At 37.2% G+C, this 17855-nt stretch overlaps 1 protein-coding gene across 1 annotated transcript in view; it reads right to left on the bottom strand.

Moving 5' to 3' along the window:
• The window catches only part of VAV3 (vav guanine nucleotide exchange factor 3), a 465753-nt gene that overhangs the window by 223716 nt on the left and 224182 nt on the right, over positions 1–17855 (bottom strand). The window contains exons 6-9 of the mRNA XM_027856780.1: positions 9370–9462; positions 8346–8414; positions 5299–5402; positions 45–144 (exon numbers count right to left, since the gene is read on the bottom strand). Coding sequence (XP_027712581.1) covers positions 45–144; positions 5299–5402; positions 8346–8414; positions 9370–9462 — 366 coding nt within the window. The remainder of the gene's footprint in view (positions 1–44; positions 145–5298; positions 5403–8345; positions 8415–9369; positions 9463–17855) is intronic.

Genomic DNA, 17855 nt, shown 5'->3' with positions numbered 1-17855 from the left:
TTTTTTTTTTTCCATATGACATTAAAAGAAAAAGATAAGGGCACCTCGAGTTTCAACTTGACATCTTCTTTTGTCTTAGAAATAAAGTCTAAACCAGAGATGGCTGACTCCACTCCACTGCAGTACTGCCCATAAATAACCAATCTGAAAGGAAAAAAAAGGACAAAAAGGGGGAAAAAAAGAAATAGAAATGAATACCAAAGGACCAGAACGAAATGGGAGGCAGAGAGACAGAATATCTGTCTACATAAAACCACAATTAAGAAAATCTACAACGATTTAACTACTAATCAATCTACTAATTGGCTACTAATCAAGTTAGCACTAACCACTAAATAGCAACTAATCAACCAATTAACGAATCTTTATTAAGTGCCTACTGTGGCAGGCACTGCGGCAGCAATTAGAAGTAGGTAGGTGGTGTAGTATGGTTAGAATCCTGGACCTGGGAGTCAGGAAGACCTGAGTTCAAATGTAGACTAGCTGTCTGACCCTGGGAAAGTCACTTAACCTCCATTTGCCTCAGTTTCCTCAACTGTAAAATAGCAATAATAACAGTACCTATCTTTCATTTTCAGGGTTGTTGTAAGGACCAAATGAGATAATATTTCTAAAGCACTTAGTACAGTGCCTGGTGCATAGCAGGTGCTTAATACATTGTTATTCCTTCTCCTTCCCCTCCCACCCCTCTGCTCCTCAAAATAAGAAAGTATTTGTATATCCATGAATATGAACTTGGCCTAATATAATTGAAGGCTTATCAGCTTTATCCAGCTTTTAGCACAATTCCTGGCACATAGTAAGCACTTAATAAATGTTTATTGATTGATTATTGATTGATTATCAGAGGTGTATTAAACATTGTCACTTTAACTGTGGCATATTTGAACCTCAGTTTTCCTATGTAGCTTGATAGTTACCATCTGTGCCTTTTCACAGGTGATCCCCCATGCCTGGTTCATACTCCCCTTACTCACCTGTACCTAGCTTCCTTCAAGTCATGTCTCATTCACCACCTTCTTCATAAAACCTTTCTCAATCCTCTCAGTTACAAGTATTTTTTTTTAATTTCATGATATTATAGTGTATTACTTTTTATTTTGGAGAGAGAATGAAGGAAACAGACTAGTCATTTCGTTAGCATGGAAACTCCCATTTCCTACGCAGGAAGCTCCTCTTACCATTATAGATCAAAACCTGCTCTTAAATTTACAATCTTAGAGCACTGGGGGGCATTGAGAAGGTTAAGTGCTCAAGGTCACACAGGCAGTATATATCAGAGGAAGGATTTGAACCCAGTTCTCCATTCATTATACCATGCTGCCTTTCTGCTATTATACATATAATACTTGCTTCTCTGTCTACATATTGGATAGTATAGGCTCATTTTTGGTTTTGTATAGCAGACCCCTCACCATAGCTAGGAAGTGAGTGGCCAAGCTCAGGTTTTGATTGGAAGAGACTGAGAAGAAAGTCACACACCCTTCAGACACTAGAAATGTGATCAAGGTCAGAGAAGAGAAGATGGAATCAGTGAATGTTCCCTTTGTAGGACCCTGTTTGTAAGTCTACTTCCCCTGCTTGATGAGACATGACAAGGAGCAGGCAGAAGCCCCTATCAGTAACAGGACACCAAATAGAAAAAACCAGGCTCCTGTCACCCATACCTAGTACCATATCCTGACCACAGCAGGCATTTAATCCTGGTGAATTGAATTTAATGTATAAAATGAAGAGAATGGCTTAGATGATTGCAAGAATGACTTCGATGATTTCAAAAATGGCTTCTGGAATGGTTTCCCTTTCAATCTAAGAGTCACTGAAATCCCTGAGTAGTAATGCTATTAATAAGAAGAACTCATATTTCTAAAGAGCTTTCATATTTACTAAGTACTTTCTAATAGTTATCTACAAAGTAAGTAATAGAGGCTTTCTGATTCTCATTTTAAACATGAATAAAAGGCAATATCCAAATTATCCCCAAAGAGCTATAAAATTGTGCATACCCTTTGATCCAGCAGTACCATTGCTAGGTCTATATCCCAAAGAAATCCAAAAAAAGGGAAAAGCAACTATTTGTACAAAAATATTTATAGTAGCTCTTTTTATGGTGGCTAAGAATTGGAAATTGAAGGGATGCCCATCAACTGGAGAATGGCTAAACAAGTTGTGATATATGATTGTAATGGAATATTATTGTGCAGAAATAGCAGGTAGGATGATCTCAGAAAAACCTGGAAAGACTTACACGCATAGTGCAGTGAACAGAACCAGGGGAATGTTGTACACAATAACAGCAATATTGTTCAATGAAGAACTGTGAATGACTTAGCTATTCTCAGCAATACTCAGCAATACTCAACAATCCCAAAGGACTAATGATGAAGCATACTATCCACCTCCAGAGGAAGAATTGATATTTTTGAATACAGACTGAAGCATGCCATTTTTCACTTTCTTTAATTTTTTTCTTTTATTTGAATCTTCTTGTACAAAATGACTAATATAGAAATGTTTTACACGGTTGCACATGTATAACCTATATCAGGGAGAGGAGAGGGGAAGGAGGAAAGATAGAATTTGGAACTGAAAACTTTAAATAAGAATGTTTTTAAAAATTGAAAATATATATATATATTTCTTGAGAATAAAAAAGGCATTGTCCAAAATAAAGAGAGGTTTAGAAGGAGAGGTGGTTTGCTCAGACTGACAGTTTAGCCCCAGTAATAATGTCCAAGTGACATTATTTATAGAAGTGTTTGGATTTTCACGTACTTTAACAGGGAAAAATAGAGGTAAAAAGATCATTTGAAATTAATCTAAAAAAGATATCAATTGTAAGAGCAGCATGATAGAGTGGATGCAAGGAAGCTAGGTAGTGCAGTGGTTAGAGTACTGGACTTGAAATCAGAAGACTCATCTTCCTGAATTCAAATCTGGCCTCAGAAACTTATGTGTGACCCTGGGCAAGTCACTTAACCTGTTTGCCTCAGTTTCCTCATCTGTAAAACGAGCTGGAGAGGGAAATGGCAAACCACTCCAGCATCATTGCCAAAGAAACCCCCAAAGGGGTCCTGAAGAGTCAAACACAACTGAAAAACAACTGAACACCAAAGTGGACAGGATATCATTCTTTCAGTAAGTATTCTAATCCTCCCCTCCCCACTTAGATATTTGGTAGTTATGTGACTCTGGAAAAGTTATTTTACCTTGGTTTCCTTATCTGCAAAATGGAGATATTGGTATCACCTACCTTATAGGGTTACCGTGTTGATCAAATGAGACAGTATATGTAAAGTACTTCGCAAACATTAAATGTGCTATATAAATGTAAGTCATTATCATAAGACCTCCCTATTAATACAGAAGTTTGTTTTTACGTTACTAATCTGTGCATGCCAACATTGAGAGATGTTACTCAAATAAAGATATCATTTGCTGGGATGCAGAATCCAGTCCTTTTATATGTTTTTGATAATAATAGTGACTCTACCCATATTCCATCCTTTCTACTTGTCTATTGCGTGTTGTCTCCCTCTCCACCTTCCTTGAGAGTAGGGACAGTCTTGTTTTCTTGTTTTTGTCTTCTTAGTGCTTAGCACAGGGCCTGGCACATTAAGCACTTAATAAATAGCTGTCCATCATCAACCTATGTCTCTATTATCTATTTCTGTAAAATGAGATAACATGTAGGGTGCTTTGCAAACCTAGTACTTGTAAGTAGTATATCTTAAGATTCAATCATTCTATCTTATAGATAGAATGATTGTATCTTAAACCCTGCTCCAAAACCCTACATCCCATTTGTATAACTGCTTTCTTCACTAGTTGTTAACTTTCTATATGTGATTTTGCTCTTTCCATCTCCTCCTTATCTCCTCTCCAAAGCCTTCCGTTGGAAAGGGCAATGAAAACATTATCTATGTCCCTAAAGTTTTCACTTTCTTGACCTAATTTGTAGGTTCTTTTTTTTGGTAAGTAGGGGTAATTTGTCTCTATATGATCAACACGCTAATGGGCAGTGGTCCTCGAAAAGGCTTTCTGTTACCTCTGAGATATGCACCCTGGGAAGACGAGGTCTTTTGATTCTTTGTGTCAGTCCAGGTACATAGCTATGGCTGTCCGGAGTATCTCCTTAACAGACAGTTGACAACCAACGTAAGTCTTAGTAAAGGAAAACTCACTTTTGTTATATAAACAATATCGTCACATAGATATATTGTTTTTTGTTTGTTTGTTTGATAGGTTGGTTGTTTTTGTTTTGTTTTGTTGTTTTGTTTTGTTTGCTTGTTTGTTTGTTTCATGCTAAATAGAAACCCATGCCTGGAATGCTCTCCATCGTCACCTCTTGGCTTTCCTGGCTTGCTTCAAAAAGTCCGAGTTAAAATCCCACTTTCCACAAGAAGTCTTTCCTGATAGCCCTTAAATCTAATCCCTTCCTTCTGTTGACTGTCTCCAATTAATTCTGTAAGTAGCTTGTTGGACATGGTTGTCTATGTGTTGTCACCCCCATTAGACTTTGAGCTTCTTGAGAGCAAGGACTGAATGTTGTTTTCCTTTGTATTCCCCAGTACTTAGCACAGTGCCTGGCATACAATAGGCATTTAAAAAATGATTATTCACTGACTGACTACTACACACAGTAGATACTTTAATCCATTTTCTTGAGTTTAATCTAAACCAATCTCCTACTTTTTTATATGCAGAAACTGAGGCACAAAGAGAAAAAAGTGACTCAAAATCACACATTTATGGGAAAGCTATTAGGACTAGATCCCAGATCATCTGTCTCTCCTTCCTGTGTTCTTTACCCCATACCACAAAGATTCTGGGGGGGCGGGAAGATGCACCCATAATGCTGCAAGAATCCATTACCTTGAGATTAAGAAGTTTGTGTTTAACTGACTGGAACATAGCCAGATGTAGAAGAGGCTGATTAAATAATGATTTTCATTTCAGCCTTGGCACAAAGCACAGATGCTTCCAATGGTGGCCCATGTCGGGTCAAATGAGCAATGTAAAGGTTAAAATATTGTAAGTTTCTTTTCCCTTAAGAACTCTGCCTAATATGTTGGCCAACTATGATTCCAGAGGGATTAAGGATGAAGAATGCTACTCACCTCCTAACAGAGAGTTGATAGATTCATGAACATGGCCAACATGAGAATTCATGTTGCTTGCCTATGTATATTTGTTATGAGGGTTTTATTTTTCTTTCTTTTTTTCCAGTTGGGGAAGAGATAGGCCAAAAAGAAAAATAAATGCTTGTTAACTGAAAAAATAATTTTTAAAAATTACCTTTCCTTGTAGTTAATGAAAATTTGATATAAATTCTGGTCATTTTTATTGACAATGGAGTCATTAATCTCTTGCGTCAGGCTTCGGTGAACTTTCACTAGTTCCTTGAAAAAAGAAAATAATATCACAGAACATCAATAATCAAATTCTTCAAGAACCCACCTTCCTTAGCCCACCCTATCACCCACACCCTAACAATACAAAACTCAAATTTTGGTTGGAGTTGCCACTCATCACTGAGTTGATTTATCTGTCCATATAAATCTGCCAATATCAGGGTTGTAGATATATTTTTAAAGAAATAAATCACACATGGGAAATAGCAGACTTTGCCTTGAAACATCAGTGTCCATGCAAAAAGAGAAATTAATTCATTAGGTATTAAGAGCTAATTTATCCACCATGCAAAAATATATGTGGCTCCTTTTTATCCACTTTATAATCATTTATAATTTTTAAATAAAATTAGTCAAGTGCTTAATGTTTCATTGACAAGAGAAAGTAACGATTATGTCCCTGGGTGTGAAAAATTAGATTTGTACATTGGTCAATTAGTGGTATCCTTATGCTAAGCTAATAGCAGTCACACTAAATTGCTTAAAACATCAGACAGTTAATGGCAGAAAGAAAGAGCTAATAAATTTGACTAAATAGTTGAGTAGAGCTACTCAACAGCCAGAAGCTCACAATTTTTCTGAAAGGCAAATAATTTCGAAACTTCAGGCAGAAAATGCATGTCATAACTGAAAAGAGATAGACACCTCCTTTATTTGAATCAAGGACTTGATTTTCCCATTATCCCCTCCTTGCTGCCTTCGAGCATACCTTGGCTTAAAAGACTAATTTTTGCATAGGAAAATGAAAATAAAACCAGAGTTATTTGTCCCTGTCATTTTGTTGAGATAACTATAAAATCCACAATAATTGGAATGTCAAATGGTTCCTAAGATCAGAAGGTGTAATCTAGGAGGTTCTACATCTCAAGTTTTCTAGGACAAGCATTATTTTTTGTATGCTGAAAGGCAATTTGACATCATGAGTACTTCTGCCCACTATGTGAAAAATCAATGTGTGTGCATGGGAAGACATAAATGAACGGAGGCAGAGTATAGTAAGCAGAACCAGGAAAACAATACATGAAATGACTACAATGAAAATGAAAAGAACAACAAATTAACCTCAACTGAACACTGCAACATCATAATAACCAAACTTGAGCTCAAAGAAGTGATAAGGGAAGGACTTTACCAGCTTCTATATAAAGGGGGCCTATGGGTATAGAAAACTGCACATATCAGACTGTCTATATCTTCATTAATTTTACCGAATTGTCCTTCCAACCTTCCTTATTTTTTCATCCTTTTCATAAGGGTTGACTCTCTGGGAAAGAAATAGTAGGAGGTAATACATTAGCATATTTTTGGATAGAGTCTTATAATAATAACAGCTCACATTTACATAGCACTTCAAGGTTTCCAAAGTGCTTAATATATGCTATCTCATTTGATTATCACAATAACTCTATTTTTTGTTGTTCAGTCATTTCAATCATATCTGACTCTTTATGACCCCATTTGAGGTTTTCTTGGTAAAGATACTGAAGTGCTTTGCCATTTCTTCCTCCAGCTCATTTTACAGATGAGGAAACTGAAGCAAACAGGGTGAAATGATTTGCCCTAGTTCACACAACTAGTAAATGTCTGAGGCCAGATTTGAACACAGGGAGATCAGTATTCTTAACTTCAGGCCCTGTACTCTATTGTATCACCTAGCTGCCCACAACAACCCTATAAGGTAAATGATACTTGTATCCCCATTTTGCATATGAGGAAATCAAGGTAAAATAACTTTGCTGGTACATAGCAGCTAAGTGCCTACGGGAGGATTCAGACCTAGGCCTTCCTGACTTCAAGTCTAGCACCCTACCCATTATACTATGAGGCTTTTGCAATTAGCATCTTCCTTAAATTAATTTTGAGTAAGTCATCTATTTGCCTCTATTTCCTTGTTAAAGTACATGAAAATCCAACCACTCCTCTAAATAAATTCACTTGGGCATTTTTACTACTAAAATATTTTATAAAGTATTTGGGATCTACCCAGAACTTAAAGGCAAATGTTTGAATGATGGACATGTCAAAACGGAGAAAAGGCAGGAGAGAAAATGGTACTAGGACAATCCACTAAACACAAGAGGATTAGGGAGGTCTGAGCCAAGGTAAGGATGATGAAAGAGCTAAGAAATGTTACTAAAATAGCATACCCACTTATCTCATAGACCATATTCTTTTTAAAATGGATGTAGAACATGTACCACTAAACAGGAGGATATCTTCTGAATTCTTTCTTTCGGGAAAAAGAGAAAAGTAGACAATTGTCTTCATCCGGAGAGGAGGGAACTTTTTTTGAAGTCTACCATCATATAGACTATAATAATTAAATATATGTTTATTCATTTATTCTTTGCCTGAATGGTGACTAAAATTTTTCTTTAAAAACTTTAAGGAAAACATCTGATAACTATAAAGTAAATACAGAAATGGATAAAATGTTTAGCCATTATAATAGCCAAGATTTATAGAGTGCTTCAAGGTTTGCAAAGTATTTTGCAAACATTATCTCATTTTGTCCTTACAACAACTCTTGTAAGGTACCTGCTACTGTTACCTCTGTTTTACAGATGAGAAAATTGAGGTAGATAAATGTTAAATGGCTTGCTCAGAGCCACACAACATGAGCGACTGTAGCTGGATTTGAGCTCAAGTCTTCCTAGTTCCAGGTCTTATGCTCTATCCATTGTACCTACCACCTTTCTTGCCTTGGCAAGATTTCCTTAGAAAGTTCTTAGGGTGATGGACGTTCTCTGGAGAATGATATGGAACATAAATCTTTGTGCCCTAAAACATTCTGCAGTTACAAACTGGAATATAGAAAGTATAAAAAAATGAAGTGAAACCAACAAACTAACGTGCTTTATGTGTTTCTCTTGACATATTCTAAAAGCTTATCCGCGTCTTCAATCTAAACCGCAGGATCTTTTTACTTACAGGAATGTTGATGAAGACAGTATCGAACTCTGCAGCTGTCAGAAATCTTTTCAGTGGTGTCATGAAATACTGTAATGAGACAATGCAGATGCAACTGTCATGTTGGATTCTTGTTTTCTAATTCACATGATACCTTTTTCAATCAACCATCCAACCATCAATTAGTTATTGAGGACCCACTGTATATTCAATACTGTACTAATAATCACCATGAGAATTACAGAAGCATAAGGGATTTACAATCCAGTTGAAAAGACAGGGTGTGTACACATGAAAAGTTAGCAAACAACATATGGTAGTCTATTGTAAGGGCAAAATGAGTAGGGTATTAAGTGAAAAATAAAATAGATGTATAACTAAGGCAAAGTGATCAGGGCTTTGCACCAGAGCACCAAATTCAGAAGTCACCAATGGCATTTAAAGTTCTTCAAAGTATAAACAATAGAGTATAACCTCTAGTTAGCAAGGATAATTAGTTAATTATGAAGTTACTTTATGGTATGCTTTTTCCTTAGCCCTATCCCACTTCTTACACTCCGTCAACCACGAATAATAATAATAGTAATACTAGCTAATATTTATAGAGCACCTACTATGTGCCAGGCTCTGTGCTAAGTGCTTTTCAATTATTACCCCATTTGATCCTCACAACAACACTGTGAGGTAGGTGCTATTATTATCTTCATTTTATAGATAAGGAAACTGAGGAAGAGGTTAAGTTATTTGTCTAGGGTCATCCAACTAGTAAGCATCTGTAGTCTGATTTGAACTCAGGTCTTCTTGAGGGCAGATCTGGTACTTTATCCATTGCTCCACCTAGCAGCCCCTGGTTGTGAACTCCTTAGTTACAAAAATTACTAGTTTGGGCTCTGGCAGAAAGTAAGATTTTTTAATATTTAATAACTGATCTGTTCTGTGATATTTTCCAAAGCAAAGTGTTAGATAAATGAAAACTATAGTGTGCATTTGTTTTGACAGTATCATCACCAGGATTTTGTCATTCACAAAAATGTTAACCACTTACTTTTTCTATTGACTCCAATGTTTCCGTATACTTCTCTTCTGTCTGTTTGATCTCTGCAAGGCAACAGCTTCGTATGTCATTTTCCAGACACTTCTGCAATTAGAAATGAATAAAACTACAACATTATTTAATGCATTATAACTCACTGATCTTTTCAGTATTAGAATCAAGAAAAAGCACGATTATTTGTAGGTGTTCAAAATTTCAACTTAAAAAAAATGACAGGTAGTTGATGTTAAATATCAACTGTAGGGTATCAAAAATTGATTTTCAATTTTGGAAGAGTGTAAATAAGAAAAGGTGAGAGAGTTAGGGTAGTGTGGTAGAAAAAGCACTGGGCTTAGATCCAGAATACTCTACTACTTAATAATTAAATCATAGGGGGGAACTGAATTTATCTCTTTGCATTTGTCATCTGTAAAATGGGCATAATTACGCTCTAGACCTCATGGGATTGTTACGTGAAACAACCAACTGTAAAGGATTATGTAAAGTGCTATATAATTATTAAGAACAATAATTGGAATGAGAATAAAGATAAATATATGTTCCTTTGAAATAAAAGAGTCTATAACTTTGATAGACTTAGCTCTTCTCAGCAATGAAAGGATCTAAGGCATCTCCAAAAGTCTCATGATGGAAAATGTCCACATCCAGAGAAAGAACTATGGAGTTTGAATGCAGATTGAAGCATGCTATTTGTTCTTTTTTTTTCTCTTCTGTTGGCTCCTCCTATTGGTTCTAATTTTTCTTTACAACCTGACTAATGTGATAAGAATGTATATGTAGACCTATATCAGATTGCATGCCATCTTGGGGAGGGAGGGAGAGAAAATTTAAAACTCAAAAGCTTATGGAAGTGATTGCTGAAAACTAAAAATAAATTCATACAAAAAAATTAAAGAGTCTGCCTGGTGCAGAGTGAAAAAATACAGGATTTGAAGTCAGAAGACTAGGGCTTGAATCTCAGCTTTGCTACTTATTACTTGTATGACACTGGGAAAGTCACTTAATCCCTGTGGACCAACTGGTTTTCTTATCCATCAAACATGTGTTGTGGGGCAGGGTGGAGGGGTTAGATGATCTCTAAGACTCCTAGCTATAAATCTATGATCTAACGGGTTAGAATTCCATATCTTTCACTTGTTATCTGTGTGACCTTGGGCAAGTCACTAAACTCTCTGGGTCTCAATGTTCTTATCTGTAAAATAAAGGGGTCCTTTCTAGCTCCAAATCCTTAAAACTATGATTCTTTTTTTTTCTTTTTTAAAGAAATTTACAATCACTTCCAATGAGCTATTCCCCTTTCCAGACATGCTTCTCTATGTGCATGATGACTGCTTCTAGAAATCCCAACCAAAGCAATGTTAAGAAATTGTCCAGGGTGAAAACTTCAAGTACTTTTCCAAGTACTTGAATCTTGGTGTCTGACTTCTTCCATGTCTTACTTAGAGGGCCATTTATACTGCCCTGTTCCACACCAGTAAAGCCTGCCCTTAGAAATAGAGGGAAGTAGACCATGGGAGAAATCTTCCCAGGACAGCAAAGTTTCAGTAATATAGGAATAGGAGGAAGGAGTTCAGTTAAGCCATAGAAATGTATTATAGGTTGTTAAACATAGAAATGTCGCATTCAGCAGGGAGGAGGAGGTGGTATTTTAAGGTAGTCATAATGTCATTTCAATTAACTCTTCTTTTCATTTATGCTAGAGTACTTGATTTTATTCCCCTATCTAATCTCCAGCTAAAATGGACTATTGACCCTTCCCTAAACAAGTCTGTTGTTGTTGAGGTGTTTCAGTTGTGTCCACCTCTTATGACCCCATTTGGTGTTTTCTTGGAAAAGATACTGGAGTGGTTTGCCTTTTCCTCCTCCAGCTCATTTTACAGATGAGAAAACTGTGGCAAACAGGGTGAAGTGACTTGCCTAGGGTCACACAGCTACTAAGTGTCTGAGACCAGATTTGGACTCAGGAAGATGAGTCTTCCTGACTCCAGCCCCAGCACTCTATTCATCATGCCACCTAACTGCCCCTAACAAGTCTGTAGCCTTCATATTGTCATACTTTTGCTCATACCATTAATTTCCTGTGCTAGTAATGCTCTCCCCAACCATATTTACCCTAGAAAGTTCAATTGCTATCTCCTTCAGGAAGTCTTTCTTGATTCCCTATCTGAAGTCATGGTCCTTTTTTGTACCTCTCTTATGCATTTTCAGCACTTCAAAATTTTTATTATCATCTTGGTGTGAAAGATTCCCTATAGGTTTTCCGCGTTCCTGATTGTGGGCAAGTTGTGAGGATTATTTGAATCCACAGAAAAACTTAGGACCTACTCAATAGAACCTAGGGACATTCAAAAGAGATTAACCTAATAACCCACTTGGGGAAAAGCAAGTCAATTAAAAATTCACAATGCCTATACTGTGATATAAATTTACATGGACATCCCATTGAATTACTTCATCTGTACATAATATCTTGGATGGACAAAGCAAATAAACATAAAACTTCTTCCAGAAATGAATAATGGGAAGAGAAGGGACTCAATTATTTTCGTGTGAATAGATATCCTCTGAATTGAATGCTCATAAAGGATAGAGACTATGTCTTGTTTAGCTTTGCATTCCCATGATGCTTAGTAAGTATTTGGTGAATGAATATTTAAATGAGTGGTGATTATCTGAAATAAATGGTAAGGATGAACTTCTTTTCAGGAGCTTTTAAAAAAATCTCAGCATGATTTAGGATGAAATAGTCTGCAACAGAAGCAAGAACAGAATAATAGAAGAAAATTGCTTTAATGAGGAGAAAGGGCTTAAATAATAGTTTCTGAAGAAGACTGAGCCACTAAAAACAATTAGGCTTGAAATTAATGATATGTTTCTGAGTTACTTGGTATATTGAATACATACTGAGAAAAATTTAGTGTCATGCTGTTTACCAACATTTATTCAAGAGAGTTCCCATTCAAAAGAATTCATAAAAAAACCTGAAGTTATGTGAACTGGTATGTGAAAGAAAGAAAGAAGAGGAGGAAGAAAGGAAAAAAGAAAGAAAGAAAGGAAGGAAGGAAGGAAGGAAGGAAGAAAAAAGGAAGGAAAGAAAAGAGAAGAAAAGAATAGAAAAAAAAACTAGTAGCAAGATAACAAGAATTCTCAAGTAGTCCAATTTAATGATTCCATCCTGGAATAGCTCCCTTCATTTTTAAGAAAATGGGAAGGTTGCAAAGGTTGAATTGAGCACTGTAAGTTTTGTGAAACTGCATTGGCAAGTTTTTTGTTTGTTTGGGGGGATTTGATTGAGAGTTAAAAGACATTACAAATGTTGAATGACTAAAGTACCACCTAAAGAGCATTGAAAAGGATAGATGTGAGCAGGAAACGTGAAAAAGAATCAGAGTAAAGGAGGTCATCAAAGAAATGTATGAGGGGCAGCTAGGTGGCGCAGTGGATAGAGCACCAGCCCTGGATTCAGGAGCACCTGAGATCAAATCCAGCCTCAGATACATAATACTTACTAGCTGTGTGACCTTGGGCAAGTCACTTAACCCCATTGCCTAGCCAAAAAAAATAAAAAATAAAAAAAAGAAATGTATGAGCAAAAAGGATGATGTTAATAATTTGGACAAAGGGATAACAGGTAGAAAGCCCGTGGGGTCCACTCAAGTCCTTGTGATATTAAAAAGAAGTGACAAAAGCTCCCAGAATATTAGGTGAACCCCTATAGAAAACTAAGGGTAAGACAAGGAACAGGAATCACATAGGATGAACAGGCATGAATAAGTTATACTCTAGATGGCTAGGTGGTACAGTGGGTAGAGCACTGGGCATACAGTCAGGAAGACCTGGGTTCAAACCAAATCTCATATACTTAGCTGTGCAACCCTGGGCAAATTACTTCACTCGCTATATGCCTCAGTTTCCTCACTTGCAAAATGGGTATCATAATAATATCTACCTCTATCATAATAATATTTATTGTGAGGATCAAATGAAATAATCTTTATAAAGCACTTAGGACATTGCTTGGCACATAGCAGGTGCTTAAAATCTTACCTTACCTGCATCAGAGGGGGGTTGTCCACATCAATAGGGTCATACGTCATTGAGCATTTGAGCATTTATTTTTTTCTTTAAAATAGCATAAACAATGCACAGTCTTTAAATTCCTTTGAGAATCTATCTAATTCTAGGTAAATGCTTTCCTAAGGAACCATATGGAATCATTTTCCTAGGATAGTTTGAGAAAGCAGTCAACAGCCATGTTTTTGAATTGCCTTAAGGAGTTGTGCCTAGAAATAGATGGCTGGGCAATGGTTTTTTGAGATCCATTCATATCCTTACAGTTATGATCTCAAGGAAAATATAAAATGTACAACTGACTCAATCCTACCTTTCTTTATTGTGATAAATGTAAGTAAAATCACAGAATCAGAATCACAGAAATTGAGAGTTGTATAGAACTCCCATGGCTCGCTAGTCAAGCCCATACTTGAAAGGAATACCAGAAAAGAACAGAACAAGAAAAGAATACCTAGAAAAGAACAGAACAAGCATTTATTAAGTGCCAATTACACGTTAAGCACTTTACAAATATTTTCTTACTAAATTCTCCAAAGAACTCTGTGCAAATCATACAACCTCTTTTGAGTCTATTTCCTCATTTGTGAAATGACAGGATTCAATTCAATGGTCTATAAGGGTCTTTGCATCACTAATTCTATCATCCTCTCCCTTCCCTTACCTCTATTTCTATGATTTTTTTTTTTTGGCTAGGCAATGGGGTTAGGTGACTTGCCCAGGGTCACACAGCTAGAAAGTGTTATGTGTCTGAGGTCAGATTTGAACTCAGGTCCTCCTGAATCCACGGCCAGTGCTCTATCCACTGCCACCTAGCTGCCCCATTTCTATAATTCTTAATCCACTATGTTATGCTGCCTAGCTATCTTAGACTTAAGTATACCTAATATTTAAGATTTAAGGCATTTTAAGTGGAATATGGACTTCTCTGGGCATGCCCAGTTCTAACACGGAAATGCCCACGAGGTACCTTTTGAACATGCCCATTTTACCTACCATAGAGTCTGTTTCAGCCCCTACCACATGGGTTGGGGTAGCCTCCTTTGATTAGTTGCCCGAGTCTTTAGAACTGGAGAAATTGAGCTGTCCACTTCCGGCCCCCCCCAATGTGTTGTTGGCTCCTATCTATTGTGACCAGCATAGATGCCATGAACTGAACCAGTGAAAGGGGAAAGACTTGATTTTTCCTGCTCTCTCTCTTTTACCCTGTGTTCAAGAACTTGCCCCAAGGAGATGTTTGTTTCTGTCTGTATTGTTTGTCCTCAGTTTCGGGACTGGAGGTGATTCCCACAGGGCTCAGAGGTTTGAACCATGACCATCTTGGAGCCAGGCAGAATGGCACAGCCAACCAGCCTGATAAAGAAGTCCTGAGAAGCCTGGGTTCTTGGGGACTCAAGTCCAAGGCTAAACTATGAACCTAATCTTCCCCTCCTCAGAGAATGAGGTGGTGCAAAGGGGAAGAAGAACTATGCCTCCCATGTATTAGGAAAGAAAGTTTATATGTTTGTTAATATGTTTCCTGTAGTAAAAATTCCTTTGTTAAAAAAAAAAAAAGGTCCTGTGGTACATGTGGGGCATTGTTTGGGATAAAATTTGGGCCCTTTGCTTTTACAGGGATCCGGGGACAGACTGAGGCAGCTAGGTGGCTCAGTGTATAGAGTGCTGGGCCTAGAGTCAAGAAGACCTCAGTTCAAATCCAGCCTCAGATACTTACTAGCTGTGTGACTCTGGGAAAGTCACTTAACCTCTGTTTTCCTTAATCCACTGGAGAAGAATATGGCAAACCACTCCATTATCTTTGCCAAAAAAACTCCATGAAAGGTCACGAACATTCAGACACAACTAAGTGACTAAACAACAACAACAACAACAATATATTCTCTACTCATGATTTCTGATTTTATTTTTAATTTTTTGATAATCTTAGGCTAAGAGATTCCAAAGAAATTTGGCAATTTTTAAGGTCACAAATATACTGTGGATTTTTTTTTTCGGGACATGTCCCCTCCCAAGTCAGTTTCATTGGTGTAATTTTCCAAACTTTTTATTCAGTTGCTTGACTGTTTAAATACTGATACTTTTTGTATTATTGAATTCTGTGTATGGAGTGGCATATTGATGTGTTCTGTATTATTGAATACTATGTAAGTAAGTACAGATATTAAGTTTACTTTGAGAAATTTGGAATCACTAGGTTGCTCCTGTCTAGTAGAAATGTTCACATTGTTCTTTTGAGTTTTTTTTGCATTTAAGCAGACCCAGGTGGTTTGCCTTTTGTGAAAGCAAAATGCCCAATAACTTCTCAGGGTGAGAATGCTTATGCCCCAAATCCACAAGCAGCTGAATTTCTTGCCTCATCCCTGTACCTGTACCCTACTTATCTTCTTGTCCTGATGGACGGGTTTGCAATTCCATTTGGTTTATTCCATCGCACCAATCCATGGTGGGGGATGGTTCCATGGGGAGATTCCTTATAGACATCCTAATAGCAGGGGAGGCCTTTGTGATGAGAGATCCAGAGGGAACTGTCTGGATGTCTATTGGGATCACCTCTACTAGACAGACCCCTAGAGAATTTTAGTCTGTGTTGTTTAGAAAGGGACACTTTTTGTGTAGACCTTAGTTGGATGACCTCACGCACTGAGGGGAACATTGGAAGAGTTCTGCCCAGGACAATTTTTTGTTTTTGTTTTTTAGCTTTTTGGGTTTATTTTTTCTTTTGGATGAGGCAATTGGGGTTAAACGACTTACCCAGGGTCACACATCTAGTGAGTGTTATGTGTCTGTGGCCAGATTTGAACTCGGGTCCTCCCGAAGCCAGGGCTGGTGCTCTATCCACCTCACTGCCTCTAGTTGGGCTTTTTTTTTTTTCATTTGAGAAAAAGACAATGCCTAATTGACCCCAGGTCCCAAATCCCTATGGCAAAAACTCCATGTAGCTCAGAAAGGTCATTGGGGACCAGGTTTCTGTTCAAGATATAGTCAATTTTCTTTGTCTTTCTTCTGCTTCTGAATTGAGAAAGGCCCTAAAAGATTAATAAGGCTAAGCAAGCAGATATATCTGGTAAACTTTGTAGAATGCTTCTTATTTTGTTGGCTTATTTAGGGGACTTTGTGAATTGTTCCTTGTTCTCTGAATCTGTAAAACTTTGTATTTGGAGATAATTGATTTTCATCCGTACATGCAGGATTAAATATGACATTTGAGTCTACGTAAGGTACTGGGGAAGCAAGTCAGTGGACTTGCTTACATCTCCTCAGAAATCATAGAGAACTTTTCTGAATTTGGGCCAAGGGCTGTGGGAGAATAAAAAAGATACACCTCTGCCTATTTGCTAAGGAGGGCAAATTTCAAACAGGGGGAAATGTGCAGCCTAAACTTCTCTGGGCATCTCCGGTTCTAACATGAAAATGCCCTTGAGCATGCCCAGTTTGCCTAACATGGGATCTGCTCCATCTTCTACCACGTGGGTGAGGTAACCTCCTTTAATTGGTTGCTTAAGTATTTAAAAATGGTGAGACTTTCATGATGGAAAATGCTATCCACATCCAGAGGGGAAAAAAAAAAAACTATGAAGTTGGAATGCAGATCAAAACCTACTATTTGCTCTTTTTTTTTTCTCTTCTGTTTTATTTTGTTTCTTCTTTCTTGTGGTTCCTCCTATTGGTTCTAATTCTTCTTTACAACATGACTAATGTGAAAATATGTTTAATAGGAATGCATATGTAGAACCTATGTCAGATTGCATCATGCCGTCTTGGGCAGAGAGGTGGAGAAAATTTAAAACTCAAAAGCTTATGGAAGTGAATGTTGAAAACTAAAAATAAATTAATTTTTAAAAAAGGTAGTGAGACTTGGACTTTTACCCTCCTTTTTACCTTCTTTTGGCTGTGTTCTGTCTATCTCATCTATCCAGCACGGATGTTATGAATTAAACTGGTGAGAGGGGAAGGAGTTGCTTCTTTTACCCCAGCTCGGAGAAATGGGTCTGCTGGCATTTGCTTCTGTTCTGTTTGGTTTATCCTCAGTTTCAGGTACAGATGGATCAGACCCATGATTCAAGCCATGATGACCTTAAAGCCTGGATTACTGGGTGCAACCAGCTAGTCTTGCATGGAAGCCCAAGGTACCTGGGACTTGAGCCTAAGGAGGGTTTTGGACTTGAAACTTGGAACTGTGTTCTATGGGAACTGCGTTAAGCCATGATCCTAAACCCTTTCTTCCCTAGAGACTGAAGTATAAGGGGAGAAAGAGATTATTCCTCTTATATGTTAAGGGGAGTAAATTTATATATTTGCTATTATACCTTTTGAAGTAAATATTTCTGGGTTACACAGGGTTTGCAAAACATTTTACCTATACTTTAAAGTACTTTACCTCTCTGGGTCCCTCATTTTCCTCTATA

This window comes from Vombatus ursinus, unplaced genomic scaffold (genome assembly GCF_900497805.2).
Source record: "Vombatus ursinus unplaced genomic scaffold, bare-nosed wombat genome assembly UNPS02011613.1, whole genome shotgun sequence".
Classification (NCBI taxonomy): Eukaryota; Metazoa; Chordata; class Mammalia; order Diprotodontia; family Vombatidae; genus Vombatus; species Vombatus ursinus.
The sequence above is the reverse complement of the archived record's forward strand: the minus strand, read 5'-3'. Positions and strand labels throughout refer to the sequence as shown.